The 26,252-nt window shown below is 41.8% G+C and overlaps 1 protein-coding gene across 1 annotated transcript in view; it reads left to right on the forward strand.

Annotated features, from left to right (window-relative positions):
• The window catches only part of CA8 (carbonic anhydrase 8), a 79,487-nt gene that overhangs the window by 12,225 nt on the left and 41,010 nt on the right, over positions 1-26,252 (forward strand). The window contains exon 3 of the mRNA XM_029069503.2: positions 1,268-1,392. Within this exon, the coding sequence (XP_028925336.1) occupies positions 1,268-1,392 (125 nt within the window). The remainder of the gene's footprint in view (positions 1-1,267; positions 1,393-26,252) is intronic.

A 26,252-nucleotide genomic window follows, 5' to 3' on the forward strand; every position in this document is an offset into this window, starting at 1 on the left:
AATAATAATTGTAGTATTTTGTTAAGCACTTACTATGTACCAGGCACTGTACTAAGTGCCAGAATGAATATAAGCAAACTGTCACAGTCTTCTCCATTATACTAATGAAATAACTGGCACAGAGAAGTAAAGTGACTTGCCCAAGGTCACACAGTGGACAAAGGGAGGAGCCAGGTTTAGAACCCAGGTCCTCCTGTCTCCCAGGCCCCTACTTTATCCACTAGGCCCCACTTTCTCTCTGATTCATCCCCAAGTGGACCAGGCCAGCTTGACCATTGTGATTCTTTTGGAGGTTTCCCTCCGACTTCCACTTTTCCTCAACCCTTTTGGTGCTGTCTAGAAAAAACCTCACCAGGGGACAATGAAACCCCCAAGGACACTGAAAAGAGAAGCTTCACCCACTGCTTGTTTTTTCCCTAAAAGATGCTGCTCTTTGGGAAATTAAACAAGACAGTGAAAATTGTGGGTGACTCCATCTTCTGGCAATAAAGAAGCCTTGGAGGGTGGGTTGGAGGGCGAATCTTTGCCCTGACAGTGAGTACTGCAGGTAAAGCTCTTTTGGAGGGCGTCCAGAAGCAGTGCCGGGCCCATTCTCCAGGCTGTGATCAGTGGGAGCCTAGTAACGCTCTCCTAAGTGTCAAGGGGAGAAAAGTATAGCTGTCCTCCTTTTCTTCCCAAGGCCAGTCTAGCCATCCCAAGCAAAATGAAGTTGGACACATTTGTTGAATTAAGAACCAACAGTCAGTCAAGCCAAGTCAGACAGCAAAGATGACCAGCTTCATTTTCACTGTGCAAATGCTTTAGCCTGCTGCCTTGCTCTGGTTGCACGGACATAAGATATCTTATTAAAACCAATTTAGAGAAACTGATCTCCCTACTGCTCATGTCTACTGAGCAACGTGTTTATTGTTTGGTTTTTTTAACAAGGAGAAGCAGCATAGCCCTAGTGGAAAGAACGTGGGGCTGGAAGTCAGAGGACCTGGGTTCCAATTCTGGCTCTACCACTTACTGGCCTGCTATTGTGGGACCTTGGAAAGTCATTTAATTTCTCTGTGCCTCAGTTTCCTCATCTGTAAAATGGTGATTAATTGCCTGTTCTCCCTCCTTCTCCTTAGGCTGGCACACGAACTGGGTCTGACCTGATTTTCTTGTATCTATCTCAGGGCTTAGTACATTGTTTGGCACATAGTAAGCCCTAACAAATATAACTTTTATTAGTTATTAATATACAAAGGACTAAGTTTACAAAAAAAGTGTTATTTTTCAGTCCTAGCAGGTGGGCCGTTGCCTCGAGGGCACGAGTTTGAACTACATGAAGTTCGATTTCATTGGGGAAGAGAAAACCAACGAGGCTCTGAACACACTGTTAATTTCAAAGCTTTCCCTATGGAGGTAAGAACAATATTTTACCTTGTGGAAAACATTTTGGGAGAAGGTGTTAAGCAATTTACTGAGCGCAGTTTAGTTTATAAGAGCTCACTTCAACCTTATATTAATCTTAAAAATGTATCAAGGTTGTAACAGTAAATGGTGCTTCACATCTGTAATAATGGGCTTCTGTATGCATAATCTTGCTCCATAATTGGTCATAAAATTAAACTGAAGCATTACTGATTTTTGTTTTAATAATGCAGGGTTTTAAATATTTTGCCATTTCAGCAAAACCTGAGTCATTTTATTGGATAATGTGGGTAAGCAAAGGGTTGAGAAATGACAGAGCTACCAGAAAACTCTCAGTGGTCAGGAATAGCATTGTTTTGAGGTATGAAAAGCAGATGCACTTGGTCTTAAACAGCTTGGGTTTTGTATAAGTGAGAAAAACAGTATAGAGAAGCAGCATGGTTCAATGGAAAGAGCACAGGACTTTTAGTCAGGAGACCTGGGTTCTGATTGCAGCTCTGCCACTTGTCTGCTTTGTGACCTTGGGCAAGTCACTTGACCTCTTGGTGCCTCAGTTTCCTCATATGTAAAGTGAGGATTAAGTACTTCTCCCCTGTCTTCCCCCTTAGTCTGTGAGCCAGTGAAGGACAGAAACTCTGTGTGATGTGATTGTTTTTTATCTGTCCCAGGGCTTAGCCCAGAGTGTGGCACATAATAAAAATTTAATACATGCATTGGTTATTATTAACATTTAATTATCTCCAGGTTTAATGAAAAATGTATTTTCACAGCAACAGAGATGCTTTAGTAATCCTCATGCCAGATTTCTACCAATTGCCACCAGAATTGAAGGAAGTTAGAATAAACTCTGAGCTTTGGGTAGCTCAGAGGGTGGAATAGTTAGAGAAAGTGTAAGTCTGCACACACAGATGAGCAAGAGAGGAATTTCCAGGGGGTGGATGGTTTTGGAGGCAGCCGTAGCCTAATTTTTGCATCCTTTCCTTTAAGTTGCAAATTTAGTCTATAAAACAAAAAAATTTTGGAGAAGCAGCGTGGCCTAGTGAAAAGAGTGCAGGTCTGAGAGTTAGTGGGCCTAGGTTCTAATCCTGACTCATCCATATACCTGATATGTGACCTTGGGCAAGTCACTTAACTTTTCTTTGCCTCAGTTCTCTCATCTGCAAAATGGGGATTCAAGAACTGTTCTCCTTCCTACTTAGACTGTGAGCCCCATGTGGGATCTACTTATCCTATATTCAGTAGTATTTATTGAACGCTTACTATGTGCAGAGCACTGTAGTAAGCGCTTGGAATGTACAATTCGGCAACAGATAGAGACAATCCCTGCACATTGGTGGGCTTACAGTCTAATCACAGGCTTAAAGTCTAATCCTATGTCTACCCCAGTGCTTAGTACAGTGTTTGGCACATAGTAAGCACTTACCAAATACCAAAACTATTATCTGTTTGTCATATGCACCTCAGTTGCATTCATTTGTGAATTGCAATGATGTGTAGTTTATTCTAGACATAAATCATTTCAAAATGCTACTGCAGTTTTCACTTTTCATAAAAACCTTTCAGAAGCTGACACACTCTCCGGACTGTTCATTTTCTAAACTACGCTTGCAAAGTCAGGTTTTACAAAAGAGAGTAACATTACTCTTGTGTTCTGTTGGTTTTGCTAAATACCTGGGACCTGAGAGGAGAGCTGCAGATATCAGAACAGTCAGAAGGTGAATAGGGGTGAGTGAGAAAGGACATAATGTTGGTATTTGGTATTTAAGTGCTTACTATGTGCAGAACACTGTTCTAAGCGCTGGGGTAGATACAGGTAATTAGGTTGTCCCACGTGAGGCTCACAGTCTTCATCCCCATTTTACAGATGAGGTAACTGAGGCACAGAGAAGTTAAGTGACTTGCCCACAGTCACACAGCTGGCAAGTAGCAGAGTGGGGATTTGAACTCATGACCTCTGACTCCCAAGCCCATGTTCTTTCCACTGAGCCACACTGCTTCTCACAGAGAACCCCTGGTAGAGAGCCATGGGTAGCCTCTGCATTAATCTGACACCCACAAAATCCTGAAAATGCAGGCAGTTGCTTGGTTTCAAGGCACTTCATTCTGGTCGTGCTGTCTGTTTCTCTGGCCAGTTTATAATTAGGATAAAGTCAGAGTCAGTGGCTTTTCAGATAGGAGAACAATACCTCTCCTTCTCATTCTGGTCTCAATGTATCAATCAGTTAATAGTATTTATTGAGCTGCTACTATGTCCTTACATGGTACTGATAAGGGTAGAAGACACAATCTCTGCCAGCATCTTAATGCAGGGGTATTTTATGATTGAGTTTTCTGGCTTCAAGGCTCTCCATCACCTTGCCCCCTCCTACCTCTCCTCCCTTCTCTCTTTCTACTCCCCGCTCCGCATGCTCCGCTTCTCTGCTGCCCACCTCCTCACCGTCCCCCGTTCTCGCCCATCCCGCTGTCGACCCCTGGGCCATGTCCTTCCGCTGTCCTGGAATGCCCTCCCTCCTTACCTCTGCCAAACTAATTCTCTTCCCCTCTTCAAAACCCTACTTAGAGCTCACCTCCTCCAAGCGGCCTTCCCAGACTGAGCTTCCCCTTTTCCTTCTGCTCCCTCTGCTGCCCCTCTATGCCCCCCTTCACCTCCCCTCAGCTAAGCCCCCCTTCCCCCACTTTCCCTCTGCTACTCCCTCTCTCCCTTCCCCTCCCCTCAGCACTGTGCTTGTCCGCTCAATTGTATATATTTTTATTCCCTTATTTATTTTGTTAATGAGATGTACATCCCCTTGATTGTATTTATTGCTATTGTTTTTGTCTGTCTGTCTCCCCCAATTAGACTGTAAGCTCGTCAATGGGCAGGGACTGTTTCTATCTGTTGCCGATTTGTACATTCCAAGCACTTAGTACAGTGCTCTGCACATAGTAAGAACTCAATAAATACTATTGAATGAATGAATGAATGTCTTCGGAGTAAGTGAAGGATGCCTGTGTTAGAGTTTCCACATTGATGGATCCACAGTAGAGAATGAAGGGTACCCAAATGATCTTTTTGGATTGTTTATGGGGAATCATTGGTTAGGTCTAGATTAGTAGAGGAGGTGGAGAATTTAGCCATGTATCTGAAAATTTAAAGGAAAAAGCTTTTTTTCTGGGAGGGACTAATTTTTTTTTTTTAGTTTAAATCTGAATTTGTAGTTTACTTAAAGCAGAAAAACCCAACCCCAATAAGTGGTAGTTTCTTTCTTTCTTTTTTTTTTTTTAACAATTGTAAATATTTTATGAGTGTGTTCCAGTCCTTAACATCATCCTGGAAGATTATTGGCACAATTCCATTCCCATTTATTCATACATTTAAGATAATAGATTATTTAGATATTTACATTACTTAAATACGTAGTTGTTTTTGTGACCTTAGACTTTCAATGTGACTGCTGAGTTGTTTTTTTCCATCTTTGAGTATAAAATTTCACATCTTCAGGCTCTGCTGGTGAAGGTGACATAGTCACCATGGGGTTTTTGATTTGGACTTGAAGTCAGGGTCGAGGATTGATGCTTCGGCTAATAAAGAGCTGTCTTTACTTCAAGATGGTTAGCTAGGCATCTAATTTGCTCTGTACAACAATGTAGCTAAAATGAAAATTGCTACTGGAAATGTACTTGGGAGTAATATCCCACTCTAGTGTTGACATATTGAAGCTGAACTGTAGTGTTGAGTAATTATTAAATCTGATCAATGTAAGCAGCCTAAATAGACAATTAAGGCTTGAACCACCTATCTTTCTGTATTTGCAAGGTTTTTTTTTTTGAATGCCCTAGATATTCACTTTTACACTTCAATTTGTCTACAAAGATAGCCTTATAATTTCAGGAAATTAAGTAGAGAATTCAGGCGAAATCATCTTGAATGGTTTAAACAGACCAAATCCATCATGTAATTGCTCACATCTCTACTTTACTTTGTCCTTGTAAAGACAGTCCAATTTTCCTCTGGATGAATTTTCTGTTCTCATTTTTATTCCTTATCTGACAGGTGAGGTTCACATTGCAAGGATTGCCTATGTCCTGGCTTTATATTATTGATGCTGAATATAATAATCAAAGCAATGTCATCTCTATTGTTGCTGTTGTGCTTTCTCATAGGCGAATGACTATGAGTTCTTATTAGTTCGGTGCCATATCTCTTTACGCATTCTGTTCAGAGAACCTATTGTTATGTATTATGTACTGTAACATCAACTACTGATGACTCATCAGAACACCACCTGTCCACGAAAATAAGAAACAGCAGCGTGGCCTAGTGGCTAGAACATGGGCCTTGGAGTCAGAAGGATCTGGGTTCTAATCCTAGCCCCTCCACTTGTTGGCTTTGTGACCTTGGGCAAGTCATTTAACTTCTCTGGGCCTCAGTTACCTCATCTGTAGAAGAGGGATTAAGATTGTAAACCCCATGTGGGACATTGTCATTCAGTCATATTTATTGAGCACTTACTGTGTGCAAAGCAGTGTATTGAGTGCTTAGCACTATACTACATGGACTGTGTCCAACCTGATGGAGCGCGGGTTTGGGAGTCAGAGTTCACGGGTTCTAATCCCGGCTCCGCCGCTAGTCAGCTGTGTGACCTTGGGCAAGTCACTTAACTTCTCTGTGCCTCAGTTACCCCATCTGTCAAATGGGGATTAAAACTGTGAGCCCCACGTGGGACAAACTGATCACCTTGTATCCTCCAGCGCTTAGAACAGTGCTTTGCACATAGTAAGCGCTTAACAAATACCACAATTCATTTCCTTTTTATGTATATCTACCCCACACTTAGTAGAGTTCCTGGCACGTAGTAAGCACAAATGTCCGCTAATTCTGTTGTCCTCTCCCCAGTGCCTAGTACTAATAATTATGGTATTTAAGCACTTACTCTGTGCCAGGCACTGTACTAAGCATGGGCACTATATAGTGCTCTGTACGTAATAAGCACTCATTAAATACAATTGATGGATTAACACATGCCATTAAAAAAAAAGGTTTTTCTGAAGGGAAGGATCCTTAGTTGATGCATCATGACTGCCAAGGTCAAAATCCTCTGCTCTTGCTTTGCTGTTGGACATTGCACAAATAGGAAGGAGCCTCAGTGTTGTTGGAGCCCTGTTGCTTCTCTTCCTTTCTAGTGAAGAGTGGAATTTGTTAGTTCATGGTCATAACCACATTATCAGGGCTTGTTAGACATTTTTAGAGCAGATGTTAAGTGACTGGCCTTAAGTCAGAAATGCCAGAGCCAGAGTTATGGCCTGGCTTTGAGAAGCATTATGGCCTAGTGGACTGAGCACGGGTCTGGGAGTTGTAGGACCTGGGTTTTAGTCCCACCTTTGCCACTTGCCTGCTATAAGAGGCCTAAGTTCCTACATCTGTAAAATGGGGATTCAGTACCTGTTCTCCCTACAGTGTGAGCCCCATGAGGGACCTGATGATCTCATATCTATCCCAGCACTTAGTACGGCGTTTGGCGCATCGTAAGTGCTGAACAAATACAATTATTATAATTATTATTATGGCCATTCCCTAGCTGTGCGGCAATATAAAGGATGTCACAGATTTCACGTGCCATGTGATCACAGTGTGAATTTACCAGTCATTTAATGGTAGATGAACATCATGCAATATCAAGTTAGTCCTAAACAGATCATTCAGTCAATCAGTAGTATCTATCAAGTATCTACTGTTTTGTGCAGTCTACTAAGTACTCAGATACAGTAGAATGAGAATACAGATCTAGACCCAAAATAGAAGTTTTATCCCTGAAAAATCCTCTTGAAACAATGCACTTGTTCTGACCATCCAGACCCTAGTATTCTAAAACCTATCTTTTCAACCGTTTAGGATTCTGGAGAGCAGCTGTGCATAATAATAATAATTATGGTACTTATTCAGCGCTTACTAGGTGCCAAGCCTGTTCTGAGAGCTGGGGTTGATAGAAGGTAATCAGGTTGGACACAGTCCCTGCCCCACATGGGCCTCACATTCTTAATCCCCATTTTACTGATGAGGTTGGAATGTGAGCCCATCATTGGGCAGGGATTGTCTCTATCTGTTGCTGAATTGTATGTTCCAAGCACTTAGTACAGTGCTCTGCACATAGTTAGTGCTCAAGAAATACTATTGAATGAATGAATGAGGTAACTGAGGCCCAGAGAAGTGAAGTGACTTGCCCAAGGTCACACAGCAGACGTATAGCAGAGTATAGCTGTGCCCTCTCAACTAAGCCACGTTGTTTCTCACAGGTTCTCACACGCCGCCTTCTTATAAGGCCCTATGCTAAAACAGAAGGGAGTTAAAGTGGAATGTGTGACTTCAGGCAATGTTCCTACAACCTAAATGCCCATGTTCTTGGTTACAGGACAACATTTAGCCACTGTTTGTCTCTTGACTAATTGCATCCATTGTGAATTACTTTGTTGATCAAAGGTTTAGGGACATTCTGACCCATGCCCTTCCCATACGTTGAGGAAGGGAGGAGCCCACTCTTGTCAGGGCCCGCAATGACTTTAGGCAGGGGACAAAGTCACTTCCTTCACTGAGGGTGCAGGGCTGCTATGCAGTGGCCTGGTAGTTCATTCAATTGTATTTATTGAGCGCTTACTGTGTGCAGAGCTCTGTACTAAGCACTTAGAATGTACAATTTGGCTGGGCCCCCTGGTCTTGAAGTGGGTGTAGTTCAGGGAATGAGTGAGGCGGGCCTGTAGCTCACACAGAGTGGGTGTGTCGGAGGGGGGGTGCTTCTCTATGGCTGTTATGAGGGGCAGTTGCTCCGGGTTTGCCACTCTGGAGGACCACCACAGCCTCCCTCATCACTTTCCAGCTCTTACCTCAGTTGGGCCTTGCAGCGGGGCTTTAAAAAAGCCAGCAGTCGGTGAGGAGTCCCAAAGGCAGGATCCCTTCGAGCACTCTGAGTCAGGTAAGGAAGGGAATTTTGGCACAGAGGATCTGGATGGCCACTAAGATTTTAATGTGGCTTTGCCTATTAGGCCTCTACCTGGATCAGGCTCAGCCTGGAAGTCCAGAAGGACCCAGGGCCGGGTCAAGTCATCATGAAGTCCAACTTGGAGGGGCTTGAGTTATGTTCGTTTGTCCCAATGGTCCTCTGGTGCTGCCATTTCTGCTGGGTGTCCGGGTGCCACCCAAATGGAAGAGAAACCACAAGTGACTTGCAAACGTACTTCAGGTAGATGTTCAGTGTGGGGAAGTTACCCAGGGGCTGTCAGGTTGTTGGGATGACTGGGAACATGTGGTGGTCCCCCCAGCGGTGATTTTTGAGCAGCATTCCTCGGGTCACTTGCACTTTGGCAGGGCCTCCACTGCACACTGTGGCTGCTGTGGCCTGGCCGGTACCTGTTGGGACTGTATTGGGCCAGGACCAATATTGGCCTGGATAATGATGATGGTATTTGTTAAGTGCTTACTGTGTGCCAAGCATTCATTCATTCATTCAGTAGTATTTATTGAGCGCTTACTATGTGCAGAGCACTGTACTAAGCGCTTGGAATGAACAAGTCGGCAACAGATAGAGATGGTCCCTGCCGTTTGACGGGCTTACAGTCTAATCGGGGGAGACAGACAGATAAGAACAATGGCAATAAATAGAGTCAAGGGGAAGAACATCTCGTAAAAACAATGGCAACTAAATAGAATGAAGGCGATGTACATTTCATTAACAAAATGAAACAAGCACTGTTCTAAGTGCTGGGGTAGATACAAGGTATTCAGGTTGTCCCACGTGGGGCTCACAGTCTTAATCCCCATTTTACAAATGAGGTAACTGAGGCACAGAGAAGTTAAGTGATTTGCCCAAAGTCACATAGTGGACAAGTAGCCGAACTGGGATTAGAACCCATGACCTTTGACTCCCAAGCCCGTGATCTTTCCACTAAGCCATGCTGCTTCTCTGCTGGATGCTGAAGTTTTGACCTATGCAAGGCTCTATTGGTTGGAGCCTACATTACAGTGTAGATGCCATGACTTTTAACCTATCCAGTGGGAAAAACAACATTTCATACTGCTTAAGGAAAAATGTTTTCAATTAATAATCAGAACATAGGAAGATAGTATATTGCAAAAATATTAACCAACTGCATAAATTGTATTTTTTTTCCTTAAAGCAGACAGTAACTCCCCTAATCCATACATCCCATCCCACCCCATCCTCGGGGAAGACTTGTGTCCGTGTTTCCCAGGAAGACACTTCCTCGGGAGCCTTGAATTGTTGCTGCCAAATCCTACTGTGAGCTGAACTCCTTTTGGCTCTCTGTTACCTCACTCCACTCCTCTCCTGTTCTAGAAGGATGTTCATAGGCAGCCACACACATGTACTCAGCACATACACACACACACACACACACACACTCAAGGAGCAGATACTCCGATAAGCAGCAGGGCCATGTCAAAGAGACCCCTAGGCACATGAAAATGCATTTGGACAAGCATCTACAAAGTCATACAAGAACTGAGAGAAACACAGGGACACACACACACGAGCAGTCCCAGAATGACATAAAGGGACACACAAACAAATGGGGACAAAAACACATCCAAACAGTGACACATTTGCTCACGTAGAAGTACACACTCGGGGGATGCCCTGCGCACACAAACCTAACAATCAGGGCAAATAGGACCGAGGCCCCAGAAGGGGAAATGGAGGTTGGCGTGGCGCAGTGGAAAGAGCTCGGGCTTTGGAGTCAGGGCTCATGAGTTCGAATCCCAGCTCTGCCACTTGTCGGCTGTGTGACTGTGGGCAAGTCACTTAACCTCTCCGTGCCTCAGTTCCCTCATCTGTAAAATGGGGATTAAGACTGTGAGCCCCACGTGGGACAACCTGATTCCCCTCTGTTTACCCCAGCGCTTGAAACAGTGCTCTGCACATAGTAAGCGCTTAACAAATACCAACATTAATTAATTAGGTTGGGGAAGCCAAAATGTCAGAGGGACAAGGAGGAGGAGGTCACAAGGACAGAGAGTGGAAAACTGGAGGTTAACTGGGATGAGAAAAAGATTGAGGAGGGAAATGAAAAGAGTGAAGAGCCTGAAAAGAGGAAAAAACCAACAACAAAAAATCCTTTAGAATATATCAGGGATCTCATCTAGTTACAGTACAAACAGAATACATTACTTACAAAAGTTGGAAAGTTTGACTTCTTTGGGATTTCACCTTTGATATGACTATGTTGACTAGAATAAAGAAACATTCTGTATCTTAAAATGAAACCATTTATTACTTTTTATTTGACATTCTGGCATCTTCCACAAGGTTACTGTACTTAGGGTCATGGCTAATAGATTAGAGAAACCTTTAAGCTGGGACCTTTGCAACAGACACAGGGAAATGGCCTCGTTTCAGCAAATATGCTATCAAAAGCTAAAATTGTATTTATTGTTATAATCTGAATTTAGTGTATGCTTGCTTATCTTTTCCAGTTCCCCAAATCAGGAAATAACAATGCCTGAAGTCAGTTCAACTCCTATAGTCTTTCTTTCTATGAAACATCCATAATAGAGTAGCTTAGCATAGTTGGATAGGACTGTAAATGGTAATACTAGAGTCACAGTCCCTTAAATTACTGCAGGATGTTGAAAACTCACTTCTCAGAAAAGAACACAAATACAAATTTGTCTTTGGGCAAATAAATGAAAAAAATAATGTTACCAATTTTGGAACTTAACTTGTATGTCGTATAGTTCCAAATAGCTCTGTCAGTAACCTTTGTTTGTTTTAGTATGATGATAAATTAAACATCCTTTCAGTAATGAAAGTGTGTTTTAGAAAAACAGCATTTGAATGACAAATGAATGTTTACAGTTAAATGCTACTGTTGAGGGATAAAAATAGGGGAAAATAAAGAACTGACCTTTTTTAACATTAAGAAGTGATGGCCTAAAGATATAATTCCTTCAAAAGATGAGCTGGAACAGGTTTAATTGGCGATAAGATTAATTATAGAACCCTTTGCTAGAACATGCAGCTTATAAGTTACATGTCAAATATTGCAGTTTGGGTTGTTAGCCTACTTGTATTTGAAGGATGACTATAAATTGGGTACTACACATATTTCCATAGTAGACATATAGTCCACCAAAAGCTCCAACAGGGAGGCTGATCACCACGTCTTCAAGGGTTAAGCATTTGGATTTACCACCATAATTCATGTTTTTTTAAAAATGATATTTGTTAAGCACTTACTAAGTTCCAGGCACTGTACTAAACTCTGGGGTAAATGCAAGCTAATCATGTTGAACACAGTCCATGCCCCACATGGGACTCTGTCTTAATCCCCATTTTACAGATGGGGTAACAGGCACAGAGAAGTTAAGTGATTTTTCCAAGGTCACAGCAGGCAAGTGCTGGAGGCAGGATTAGAATCCAGGTCCTTCTGACAACCAGGCCCACTTTTTATCCACTGGCCCACATTGCTTCAGGGGCTGGGCACTCCCACTGTTCTGTTGATCTTCATTTTGGTTTGAAAAATCACCGAAAGGACATGGCACCCTCCCATTGTTTGCTTTTTTGTCAATTAGATTATCATTGAACATTAAGCCATGTAAAAAGTAAAATTTGGTGACAGCTTTCAGCTCTGCATTGCTGATGAAAATCCCTGGAGCAGGCAGGTACACATATCCATGGTTTTCCTTGGGTCTGTGATTAGATCGCAGTTTTCTACAAGTCATCTTCCTTGCCCTTTTGAAGACAGTAGTGTCTTGGAACTATGGTGTCAGTGCTTCTCATCTGTTGTATATGGATGCCCAGGCTTTTCAGAGCCATGAAGTGGTCTTTAGTTTGGTGGTGCTCTGCCTAGCATGAAGTTCATTTTAACTCAAGATGCTACTGACTGCATCTAGACTGTAAGCTCACTGTGGGTAGAGAACATGTTTGTCCACTCTCGTATCCTCCCAAGCTCTTAGTACAGTGCTCTGCACATAGTAAGTGCTCAATAGATGCCACCGATTGTGCATACTGCACAGTTTTGCTTTCATGTCCCAAAGCGGATCTCTCTTTGTCAATGTCTTTCTCCCCCTCTAGACTTGTAAGCTCACTGTGGGCAGGGAATGTGTCTGTTTTATTGTTATATTTTACTCTCCAAGCACTTAGTACAGTGCTCTGCAAACAGTAAGTGTTCGATAAGTACAATTTACTGACTGTAAGCATACTCTTTGCCAGTCCAAGGTGTTGACAAAGCTTTACTTGCTTGGTTCCAAGTCACACCATGATCTCTTGACTCTTTGTTGCCAAATTAGGCCTGGTAGTGTCTTCTAGCAGTGCCAGGATTGATGGCTCATTAGTAGACAGAATCTTAGAGAAACCTGTTAGAATGTAAACTCATTGTCGGCCCAGCGTGTCTTGTGCTTCCATTGTACTTTCCAAAGTGCTTTGTAGAGTAACCCGGTAAGTACAGTACAGTAAGTGCTTAATAAGTAACCATTTCTCCCGGACTTCCAGGTGCTTAATAAGTACCATTACTCCATACGCCCCTCCCCCCGACCATTCACTCTCCATAATGCTTCTGCAAGATTAGGATCCTGGCCCTTTGTTCAAGATGCTCCTTTTTTTATTCTTCAGAATTTTTAAAACTATCTTTCTTGATGAGACACCGACCAGCATTTTGAAGGGCGGCAAGCCATTCTGATCAACCCACAGCTTCTGGTTGGGGTGCTGATGTCTGGATTGATAGCCGGGCTGTATCTTCAGCCACTCAAGTTCTCTGTCGCAGCTGCTACCTCCAGGGTGAGATCACCAGTTGCGAGACCTGTGTGACAGGGCTGGGTCATCCTGCCCCTCCCCTAGTCTTGCATGAGCTGCACTTGAGCAGTAGAAATGCCATGGGGCTTCTGTGACAGTGGCATGGTTTCCCGAGTAACATCCTTCCTTAGTTCCTCTAGACTGTAAGCTCGTGGTGGGCAGGAAATGTGTCTGCTAACCCTGTTGTATGGTATTCTCCCAAGCACCTAGTGCAGTACTCTTTGCCCATAGTAAGTGCTCAATAAAAACCATCAGCGATGAAAAAGCTAATTGTGCCCCTGCTATTGCCTCCTACACCAAAGGAATTTGAAAAGAAAGCCAATTGGATATGTAATTCATTCATTCATTGTTGTATTTATTGAGTGCTTACTGTGTGCAAAGCACTGAAATAGATCAGGTGTGAGGTTTAATTTTTCTGGTTTGTGCCTTTCTAAAGGGGTGTCATAGTTTGATAGATAAGGATCAGAAAAGCACCCAACATTTGAATCAGCTCAACATTGGGTTACTTTTTGAAGATTCAATATCTTTTAAATCTAAGTTAGAGATAAATACCACCTGTCCTTAACAACTTCAAGAAGTGCTGGAGTGATTAATGAGATCATTTGGGAAGTGCTTTGAACTCCTCAGAAAATAATGTGATGATAATAATATTGAACAAAACCTGCTTCAATACAATTTACTACAATGAATTTCATTCAAATTATTCTCCAAGATGCTTAAAGGACATAATTGCATATTTAAAATTAAACTGTATAAATTCTGGCACTGCTGATGAATTCATCCAAAAGTATTGCTTGGCGTGATTGCCTCATACAGCCACTCCCTTGAGAAAATTCTGTTCGGTTTTGTACTTGGTGAATTTTGGAGTGCTCAGTGTAAATGTGATGTTAAACTGGTAACATTGATATTTATCACCATTAGGAGTTTTCCAACTACAGCACTTCATGGATAAAGCAGCATGGCCTAGTGGCAAGAGCACGGACTTGGGAATCAGAGGATGTGGGTTCTAATCCTGGTTCTGCCACGTGTCTGCTTTGTGACCTTGGGCAAGTCATTTCACTTCTTTGTGCCTCAGTTACTGCATCTGTAAAATGGGGATTGTGACTGTGAGCCCCATGTGGGACAGGGACTGTGTCCAACCTGATTACCTTGTATCTACTCCAGTGCTTAGAGCAGTGCTTGGCACATAGCAAGCACTTAACAAATACCATTATTATTGTTATTATAAAACTGCTCAAATTGGAAGCAAAGTAGCTACTTCCTTGTTAGTAGATCACTCTACCTGGAGGTAATAGATCCATCGCTATCATTTGTTGAGGTTCTGCCAGTGTTGCCATGTGAAATCCCTCCAGCAGGTTGAATTCTCTAGAACAGAAATCCTGAGAAATCCTGGGGACTTGATTCTCTAAGTAACTCCAAGTCACTTTTTCAATAATTTTTTTGCACTGTAAAAATGTTGCTTCTCTAATAGAAGATGCTCTAACTCGCCTCTCATTGTGAATTCAACAAGACATACTGAGATAGACAGACTATAACAGTATTTATTGAGTACAAAATACTGTAGAGCCACTCTGAGAGAAAATATGTAAGAATTAAAGGCATCATCCATGTCCTCAAGGGGCTTACAATCTGATGAATCAGACAATCAATCAGTGGTATTTATTGAGTGCTTACTCTGTACAGAGCACTGTACTAAGTGCCTGGGAGAGTACAACATAACAGAAATGGCAGACATGTTCCCTTCTCAAACAAGCTTACAGCCTAGAGGAACTAAGGAAGGATGCCATAATCAGGTTTGGCAATACTTTAGAGTGTTATTAAGATTTGTGCTTTACATGATTCAAATTATTTTCTGACTGGTAGCTTACTGAGGTTTAAGGGTTAAATAGTCCTACTGAGCTAAGGGTATATATTTACGGGTTAAATTGAGAGACTCCAGTGAGCATTTGGAAAATGTGGGGAGGATAATCTCTTCTCCCCTGTTTGCGGTGACAAATTTGCATATGTCATCGGTATTCATATCCTAGCATTATTCCTCGACTCCCAATGACTTTTCAAATCAAATGTGAAAACTATGGGTCAGAAGCCATCTATTTTTGTCTTGGAGGCTGCCACCTTTTCTTTTAGATGCAGGTCTCATTAATCCATGGTTTAATAACTTTTAATTAGATCACAGCAAAATGCTCTACTTGGGGATACCCTAGAAAAACCACCTCATTAGAGCTCGCCTGAAAATTAGCTAGTGCAGAATGCAGCAAGTGATTCCTTTGAGGACACTGGCTTCAGGAAAGATTTGTAGGCCTTCTAGACCATCATTTGCATTTGAAAGCAATTCCAGGTGTTAAATTGGGCCTTAAACTCAGGGTTTAAATTGTGAAAGATCTCATAGAATCTCTGCTTTTTTTTTTCTCCTCCTTCTCCTCCTCTTCCCCATCCCTCCCCCTCCCACCATTTCCACCTCCTGACGATGAGACTTGGAAATCTATCCTGGCCTGGTAAGGAGGAGGAAGGAATGCTTCACCCCTATTATTTAAACAATTAAATAACAGTAACAACGACCTCTTTGTCAAATCACCCTCATCACAACTGAAACAGCTAATCGTTTCCCCAGTCACTTTGAGGTGAAGTTCACTGGAGTTCTCTAGGGAAAGCTTTCCTGTTTTAAATTCACATTCCCTTCTTTTGTCCCGTGAGTCTTCTTTATTGAACTTCACAGAAGAGTGTATCTGTTTGCTCGCTGTTTCCTAGGCCTAGCAAAAGCTATTCCTTTAAGGCCTTCCAGTGGAATTTTTATTGCAGGACTGTTTCTCCTTGCTCCTGCTTCCCAGTCATTTCTCTGTTGGTTTTTCCATCTCTCCTCTCTTGTCACTCCCTTTTCTTTTCCCCATCTCTTTGTTTTTCCCCAATTCTTCTTGAAGTGCCCTGTCTTACAGTTTTTTAGACCCTATGCAATTGTAGAGTCTGTCTGTAGTTTTTTTTAGAATTTTGCAGTTTTTAAAAATCCAAGTAAATAATAACATATTCACAGGGAAAGCACAGCCCCCCTCGAGAGACAGAGAGGTTGTAAAATGGTAAGACACATATATCCATGAATTTCTCTAGTGCCACTTGCTGACATGTATTTTCTCTTTGGCACAAACAAAAATGTCTGCACGAACTTGACAGGATAGAAGCAATAGTCTGGATAAAAAATGAAAGTGTCTGTGAAGGGTTATGACTCTCCCTTCTCCCTGAATTTCAACTAGAGCAGATTACATTTTTTAGGTGCTGCTGGTAGAGAATGTAAGTAAACTAAATTGATTGTTAGATCCTAATGGTTGCAATTAGTCATTGCTTCACTTAACTGATGGTGCCTTTAGGCTGATGGTATTGTAGCAGAACAGGCAATTTTCCAATTCTCCACCTCTTCTTCTTCCTTTCCTCACTACTTCCCTTCATTCTCCACTCCCCTCCCCACATTCCTCCCCTTAACCCACTTTGCAGCCTTTGATTTGTAGGTGAAGCATTTATTATGTTGAGGTTGATTTGACTGGAAAGTAGTATTTTGGGAAGTCACTTTTTTTTTTTACTGGTATTTGTTAAAAGCTTACTAGGTGCCAGGCACTGTACTAATCGCTAGGGTAGATACAAGAAAATCAGATTGGACACATTTCCACATGTCACTAACAGTTTTAATCCCCATTTGACAGATTGGGCACTTGAGGCACAAAGAAGTGCCCAAGGTCATAGAGCAGACAAGTGACAGAGCTGAGATTAGAATTCAGGTTCTCTGATTCCCAGGCCCGTGATTTTTCTACTAGACCAAGCACTGCACATGAAAGTGAGAAAAGCACTATAAATAAACTGAAAACCAACTTTCACTCCATTACAGACACAAATAGATGAGATATGGATAAATGTTTTCCCAAACTTTAGGAGCATTGAGGAAAGGATTAAAATACCCTTTAGTCCCCTTCCCTCCCCAATAAAGTTCTTTAAAGAGCACATACATTTTGCTGTTTTTGTTAGTGATAGTAATGATTGTATTTCATTCACTCAGTAGTATTTACTGAGTGCTTACTGGGTGCAGAGCACTGTATTAAGCATACTAACAATAAACAGACACATTCTCTGCTTACAACGAGCTTACAGTTGTGAGGGGGAGACAGACATTAATATAAGTAAATTACAGATATGTACATAAGTGCAGCACTGTGTGGAGGACTAGGAAATATACAAGATAATTATCATTTACATTTGGATTTAAGTTTGTCAGAGAATAAGGGAGGTGGAAAGAATAAGAAATTTAAAGGTGCATATCCAGTGTGAAAATAAGTTGGAAATCTGGACAATGGATTTTTCCCTCCAGTGGGGAAAATATTGTGGTCACACCTCCACAATTCCTATTTATTGGTGAGTTGGAGTGGATATAAGGGATTTTAAGTGATTGTTGTAGCTCATTCATTATTCAGGTGAACCTTCAAAGAATTTTTGGAATATTGAAGATCATATTGGCTCCTTCTTTTTGACTTCTGTTCTGCTCTCTGATTTCTATGTCAGTCCAGCCTCTGCCCTGCTAGTTATTGTCAACCTCTCAGTGCTCTCTTCCCATGGTCCTTTCTTTCTCTCCTTTAGACCCTACCCCTTTGCCCCAGGGCATCACCACAGAGAAGGTTCTATATTAACCAGATTGTGTCCTACCTTCTGCTGGCATGCCCTATTTTGTCACACTAACAAAAACTCTAAGCTGCTTTTGTTTTCTCCAACTGGAGCAGAATTAAATTTCAGGGCCATGCTTACTTAAGTCTCTTCTTGTGGTAATATCATTACTTACTGGTGACAGTAAGTAAAGTCCTATAGAACTCTTCATGTTCCCTCCCAAACCCTGTCCTCTCCCCCGAGTTTCCCATCACTGTAGACAGCACCATCCTCCTCTCTACCTCACATGCCTCGACTCATCTCTCTCATTCAATGCACATATTCAGTCTGTCACCAAATCCTATCGGCTCTATCTATGTCACTAAAATCCACCCTTTCCTCTCCATCCCAATGGCTACCATGTTAATCCAAGAAATTATCCTAACCCACCTTGATTATGCCCCAGCCTCCCTGCTTCCTGTTGCTTTCCACTCTACTCCATTCTTCACTCAGCTGCCTGGATCGTTTTTCTACAAAACCATTCAGTCCATGTTTCCCCACTCCTCAGTGGTACCCACCCACATCTGCATCAAACAGAAACTTCTTACTGTAGGCTTTAAAGCACTCGGTCACCTTGCCCCTCATACCTTACCTCCCTGATTTTCAGTTACAACCCAGCCAGCACACTTCGCTCCTCTAATGCCAACCTATTACTGTACCTCAGTCTCAATCTTGACGCTGACCCCTCACCCATGTCCTGCCTCTGGCCTGGAACTCCCTCCCTCTTCAAATCCAACAGACGTTCACTGTCTGTTAAAGGTGCATTTCTTCTAAAAGGCCTTACCCAACTAAGCCTTTATTTCCTCTTCTCCCATTCCTTTCTCCATCGTAGTTGGATTTTCACCCTTTATTCACCCCCAGCCCGCAACCCAACAGCCCTATAGCACTTACATTCATATCTGTAATTTATATTAATGCCTGCCTCCTCCTCTAGACTGTGAGCTCATTATGAGTAGGGACTGTGTCTAGCAACTCTTAAATCGTACTCTCCCAGGTGCTTAGTACAGTGCTCTTTACACAGTAAGTGCTCAGTAAATATGATTGATCTGTTGGTCCTATAATCTTTTTGCAATCAGGATTATTTTATTCCCTTTTAGGTTGATTTGGCAAGTGCTTGCATTGATTCCTTGCTCTGGTTAACTGTACCCTCCAGATTAATCTGACATTCCCTTGACCACATGTACTGAGAAATTGATTGCCCAAAGCCTGGCAAAATAGATCTTCAATTTTTCAGATACTGGATAACTTAATAGAAGTTCATGAAGTTGCTAAATTTATAAAAAGCTCAAATTAAATTTTGATAATTTAACTAATATTGCCTCTACAGAAACACTCTCCTTAATTTGACCTAGTTTTATTTTACATCCATCAGTTGGAAGGTATAGGATGAGCCATCTTTAATGACCTTTTTAGGAAATGAGCTTGGATATAGTGTAACTCCTATTTGGAGCCTATGGATTCCCATAGGATACAATATATTTTCCACAAAGATGATGTCTTAGTATTTAGTTGCAGTAAGGTATTGATGGGAGGAAGTCACAAATCTCTGTTTGGTGGAAAATTTCACAGTCCAGTCATCCTGGAAACCATCCACTCTTCCTCACTAAGAAGCAGCGTGGTATAGTGGAAAAAGTACTGGCTTGAGAGTCTGAGGACCTTGGTTCTAATCCTGGCTCTGCCATCTCTCTGCTGGGTGACCCTGGGCAAATCACTTAACTTCTCTATCCTTCAGTGACTTCATCTGTAAAATGGGGATTGAAGCTGTGAGCCCCACTGGGACATGAACTGTGTGTTTAACCTGATTAGCTTGTTTCTACACTAATGCTTAGTACAAGTGCCTGGCAAATAGTAAGTTCATAACAAATACCAAAACCCAAAAAAGTTTAGGGAGGAGAGAAAGAGAGAGAGAGTAAGAATATGAGAATATATACATATATATATGATTGTCTGTCTATAGAAGGAAGCAGAAGGAAAGCAGAAAAAGCTACTTCCCTTCCTTTCCTCCCTTTTTTTGCCTTTCTCCAACTCTGATTGGGTGCCTTTTGCCCACTTGGCTCTCTTCTTCTGGCTCTCCTTCCTCTGCCAGTCTTCTCCCACTTTCCTTTCATGAAGAATCTTTCCCTGGCATCCAGCCACCTTCCCCAGTTCCCTTGGGCTGCCCTCTCCAAATCCCTGCCTTGGAGCTGGGGCTGGGGTCTTCAGTGAGGACGTGAAGATTGTCTCCCAGTCCCTCTTTTGGTTCCTAGGTGGGCCATGGTGCTTCTTGCCTCCTCTAATTCCCCACTCTGGTCTAGTTGGGCTGTGGCCCCTCTTCCCTCCTCTGCCAGGTTCTGGGATTGGGATTGGGCCTTACTCCCAGAAGCAGCATGGCATAGTGGAAAGAGCACAGGTCTTAGAGTCAGAGGACCTGGGTTCTAATCCTGACTCTGCCTCGTACCTACTTTTGTGAGCTTGGGCAAGTCATTTAACTTCTCTGTGCTTCAGGTACCTCATCTGTAAAATGCTTAGACTGTAAGCCACATATGTGACAGAGACTTTGTCTAACCTGATTAATTTGTTTCTACCGCAGCACTTAGAATAGTGCTTGACATACAATAAGTCCTTAACATGTGAAATAGTTTTTATCATTATTATTATTAATATTATACTTACCCACCATCAATCTGGCCACAAGACTGGTGAGCTGGTCCCTTCAGACTCGGTTTGTTGAGGTATGTTAGATTTCTGACCGTAATACTAAAAAGTACTTTTTTAACCTGGGTGATTGGCACTTCTATTTCCAAGTCATGATGAATGTTTCTTACTGAGGCAAGAAACAAAAATTACACTACTCAATCACAAAGCACACAAATATGTTTTTGGCACTGACCTTTTTTTTAGTTTTGTCCCACGGAACTAGGAGTTTCTGGTAGGATTTTAAAGTGCCATCTAGGTCTGAACTGTGCAAAAGCAATATGCATTTCTCCACAATGAACCCAATTGTGAAATAGTGCACCACAGGGAAAAATTATTTCCTGATTATAATCTGTGACTATTTTATGTCCTAAGTGTATGATTTTTAGTCATGGTATTTGAATATGTTTTCTTGTGCTCATAAATAACAAATCCATTTTTTGGACCTTGCGAAAGCATTCACTTGAGTAATAATCCATTGCTGGAAATTCACAGTTAATGGAGAGAAACAGGTCTAGTAATGGAGAGAAACAGGTCTAGTAATGAGAAAAAGATGACTATAAGATCTATTCTGCTAATGAACATATTGCATGAGTTCTTTCTATAGTAAAATCTCATTAATATGAATCACATTAATCCAGAATTAGTGATAATTCAGACACCATCATAATTACCTGTAGTTTTTTTTTGAAGGCCTGGGAATACAAAACACAGTAGGAAACACTTGGGTGAGCTCAACAGAAGCAACACACATTCCCTGCCCTCAAGGAGTTTACAACCTAATGTCAAACTTACCATTATCATTACTTTTGGCTTTCTTCCCTCTTCCTTATCTATTTTGCCTTAGGAAGGCAGACTTAGTTTAAAGAAAGAAATACTTTGTGTTGGCAATGGTAACTCTACATAGAATGTAAGGGCTAGATGGTGACAGGCATCTAATTCCATTTTCTCAGTAGGGGTCAGTTCTCTGTTGTCTTTGAGTTCCCAACAAAATACGCTGAGAAGCAGCATGGCCTAGTGGATAGAGCACGAGCCTGGAAGTCAGAAGGATCTGGCTTCTAATCCCAGCTCCTTCACCTGTCTGCTGTATGACCCGTAAATTTAGTCACGTAACTTTTCTGTGCCTCAGTTTCCACATCTGTAAAGTGAGGATTAAGATTGTGAGCCCCACATGGGACAGGGACTATGTCCATCCTGATTAAGTTATATCTACCCCAGCACTTAGTACAGCACCTGGCACATAGAAAGTGCTTGACATACACCATAAGAAAAGTCATCACAGACAGCAAGGCACAATTCACTGAAGGAAGTGCCCCTTTGTGGACAGCGATCCTCCTATCTGATAAATTCCTCTTAGGTTATTTGAATTCATGCTGCTTCTCTGAGCTGCCTCTGCTCTAGTTGGGCCTGGGATTCGAACAGGGGGTGATATAGAGGAAGAGGCAGGGTTGGGCTTCTGACACTTATAAGTCAGTGAGTGCTTACTGTGTATAGAACGCTGTACTAAGTGCTTGGGAGAGAACATGACAGAGTTGTTAGGCACATCCCTTGCCCACAAGAAGCTTATAGTCTAGAGGAATCTCCCCCGGCCAGCCCTTTCTCCCCAGTGCAGGCAGCTCAGCCCCACGTTTCCACCCCATCCCGAGGAGCCAAGAGCTGCAAGACATGTGACCATGGTAGCCACTGGGCTTATAGCTTATGGAGTGATCTCCCCTCTTCTGGCCACCTCCACCCGCTCTCCCCCATTGTACTTTCCCAAGTGCTTAGTACAGTGCCCTACACCCAGTAGGTGCTGAACAAATACCAATGATTGACTGTGTTCTATATGGCACTTCTGAAGTTAAGGGTCATGATGCTCCAGACAGTCTCTAAATCTCATGACTTTGGAAGCAATCCTATGAAATAAGTTAGAAAAAAGGAGGCAAAATTAAGGTCATTTTGCCTAAAAGACATTTAACTTTAAATTTGGTGTATTTTTGTTTGCACATTGCTAAGAGGGGGGAAAAAAGTAGCCATTTCTTACCTCAGACATATGTCATTGTAGACTTCTTTGTAAATGTTAAAGTTTTTTTTTTTTGAAAAATTCTCATTTTATGGAGCATTTTAAATCACTCCTTCCCTTTTCATCCTTTCTCCCATTCCTCTAATCAGTTTCATTGCTCTTCCCTAGACCTTTTGTACTTTTGACAATCTTTTGAAGGGATCAAAAGTAAATACCATGTGTTCTCAAACCAGAACAAGAGAGGACCAGAGCTTCAATTTAACATGAAAGTAAATCTATATTCTTTATTCTCTTTCAGTAAAACCTAGTTTTGGTTATCACTGCTCATTGCACAGATGTCTTCACTGTGGGCATGTAATAATGGTTTGATCTTTCTCCCAGAGAGATTTCAGCTAATTCCGAATCCACTGTGGTGCACAAACTCTGTTGGAATTGTTCAGAACAATCCAATATGTATTGCTTTTGCTACGTAGCTTTGAATTTATTAGTATGGTGCTTTTTTTTTGTCCCAAAAAAGTTCCCAATCACTAACTTCATTCCTTTTTTGTGGAGGTTTTCCGAAGCAGAGTGTTTGTGGACTGGTTTATATAAATTTATACCATTTGCCAAATTCTCTATTATGTGCAGTCCTCCAGAATCTAATCATTTCAGTCTTCTAATTCTTTTTCCCCTCTGATACCTTTTCTCTCTCCTTTTCTCTCCTACATCTTTGCCTTTTTTCCTCCCCTCTTCTTTTCAATATACTTTTTAAAATCTCATCCATGTCATGAATTTATATTTTTCCCAAACTCCCCAATATTGGAACCTTGTTGATGAAAACGATACTGGTTTTCATAGCCAGGTAACATGATATTTCTGTCATGAGTTTCTCCATGATGGTGGTCTTAAATGTCTTCTTAACTGTTTGCTAAATGGATTTAAGATCCTCCACTAGACCCTAATATCCTTGAGGGCTAGGATTTTTTTTACCATCTCTGTGGTAGTGTACTCTTGAAAATGCTTAGTCCAGTGTTTTACACACAGTAAGTGCTCAATAAATACTATTGACTGAGTGGGATGAACTCACCGGTGAACATCTGAAGTTCCACTAAAGGTAAAGCTGGGAAAGAACTGCAAAAGAAGTTTACTCCGTAAAACAGGGATTAACCACAAAAATCAGAAAGCCAGAAAGGGTCTCAAGAAGTTTTCTGGTCTGCTCCCTATTGTGGGGTAGGTGAATGACTTAAGCAGGAACAGCCTTACGCTTTACGTTTTTTAGACATGATTTGGTTAAGCCCTAGCTTTCTGGCTTGCTCTTCTGAATATTTAGGGTAAAAGGATTTTATTCTGCCTCTGTATTACTCTGCAACTGTGACTGTGGTTTTAGGCCACAACCAGAAAAGCTTTCATTTCACCTCCACAGAGGAGCAGAGGATGGTGATGAAAATCAGGCTCCTGTTCATCACTGGAGGGTTTGCTTTTTTTTAAAGGCTTAACCGCTTGAGTGCTTACTATACCAGACACTGAACTAAACACTGGGGTAGATGCAAGCTAATCAAGTTGGACCCAGTCCAAGACCCACATGGAGCATCTCAGTCTTAATCCCTATTTTACAGATGAGGTAACCGAGGCACAGAGAAGTGACATGTCCGAGGTGACACAGCAGACAAACGGTGGAGCCGGGATTAGAACCCAGTTTAGCAAGTGTCCGAAAACCTTGGGTTTTCAAATAATGATCCCTTGTGCAATCTTTCAAATGACTTGTTTTGCAGAGGAATCAAGGGTATTCAGTCAGTCAATCAATCACTGGTATTTATTGAGCTATTACTGCATACAGAGCACTGGACTGAGTGCTTGGTAGAATAAAATACAGTTGTTATCATCCCTACTCACAAGGACTAGTATCTAGAGGGTGTTTGTGTATTATGATTTTAAAGTAAATCATCAAACTTCTGTAAATAAGGAAGGGCTTAGTGGGAAACCACAGTGTATATTTTTCTCTTTTATTTTGCCTCTTTGGTAAGGATGACTTTTCAGTTTCACCAAGTAATATATGGGCAACAGCACACTAAGTGTGTCAAGGTTAGTGTTGAAATTTGGATTTTGTTTGGCAACACTCTTTCATTTCACAACATCTTAAAAATAGGGTATATTTTGCTTCCAATAATTTTTTGTAGGTGGTTTATCTAGATAAGATGTAATTCATGGTGTTTAAACAGTGTAATTCCAACTTTAAGGAGGCTCTGATTTTTGGGAAGCAGCGTGGCTCAGTGGAAAGAGCCCGGGCTTGGGAGTTGGAGGTCATGAGTTCGAATCCCAGCTCTGCCACTTGTCAGCTGTGTGACTGTGGGCAAGTCACTTCACTTCTCTGGGCCTCAGTTACCTCATCTGTAAAATGGGGATGAAGACTGTGAGCCCCACGTGGGACAACCTGATTACCTTGTATCTACCTAGCACTTAGAACAGTGCTCTGCACATAGTAAGCACTTAACAAATACCAACACTAATAATCACAATTCAAAAAGTGAAAATCACCTTCTGTTATGTATTATAAAGAGACAAGTCATTTTTTCTGCCTTGGAAAGGTTATAAATATATATAAAGTAGTTTTTCATCAGAAATGATACTTTAGCAGAACTCTTTGGTCTTCATTTGAGGTTTTTTCAGTGAAACTTATGTTTGATCAGAAAATGCAAACTACTAGTAATTAGACTATTAATACATCTAAAGTTAATTTGAGTATCCTCATAAGTGTGAAAATAGTAAGAATGTATTCCATAGTCTGAACTGTTTTTTCAGGTGTTTATGATGAGAAATGATATCAGAAGTTTTTTAAAAAGGTAATAAATATATCACTAATATTTTCCTCAATACCCAAATCATTGCTTCAGGAATAACCAAAGCATTTAGAAGCAAAAAGTCATTCTTTCAGCTCACTTGGGGACTGGGGATATGTTAAAAAGTAGCACAGCCTAGTGGTTGGAGCAGGGGCCTGGGAGTCAGGAGGACCTGGTTCTAATCCTGGCAAGACACTTAACTTCTTTGTGCCTCAGTTATCTCACCTGTAAAATGGGGATTAAGACTGTGAGCCCCTTGTAGGACCTGGACTATGTCTAACTTGACTAGCTCATATGTACCCCAGCATTTAATACAATGCCTGTCACGTAGTAAATGCTTAACAGATACCATTAAAAAAAAAATAATTTGTGAAATGCTGTCACTGTCATTTTTATCAACGAGTATCAACAACAATAGATATTGGGCTGTCCTCTGGTGGGGCCTAGCCCAGCCCATCCCAGTCCATTCTGAGGCAAGGTGGTCTGTTCCTGGTCTGGTTCTTAACGGGTCTGACTTCACTTTTCAGGGGTGAGAGTGGGGATTGGAGGTGGGAATGGTCCGGGTGGCTCACATATTTGGGCTGCTGGGACATTAGTTCTGTCACCTGCACAGTGACTCCTGTGACATGGGTCACTCAAGTCAATTCTCCTCCTCATCTCCACTATCCTCGCTCCCCTCCCACTAAACCCCGCTCATACACTTGGGTCTTCTCAAGACAGCATACTCACTGCCTTGTTCTTATCACTCTCACCTCTGACCTCTTCCTCACACCCTCTTTTCTGCAGGGAGCTTTTTCCCTGATTAAGATCTAGCTCCCCACACTATTTCCTCCCTACTGAGCTTCAGCCCCTCTTTGTCATCTAAGCACACAGGCACTCACCCACTGTCCAATGCACTTACCT

The sequence above is a fragment of the Ornithorhynchus anatinus genome, chromosome 7 (genome assembly GCF_004115215.2).
Source record: "Ornithorhynchus anatinus isolate Pmale09 chromosome 7, mOrnAna1.pri.v4, whole genome shotgun sequence".
In the NCBI taxonomy this organism is placed as follows: domain Eukaryota; kingdom Metazoa; phylum Chordata; class Mammalia; order Monotremata; family Ornithorhynchidae; genus Ornithorhynchus; species Ornithorhynchus anatinus.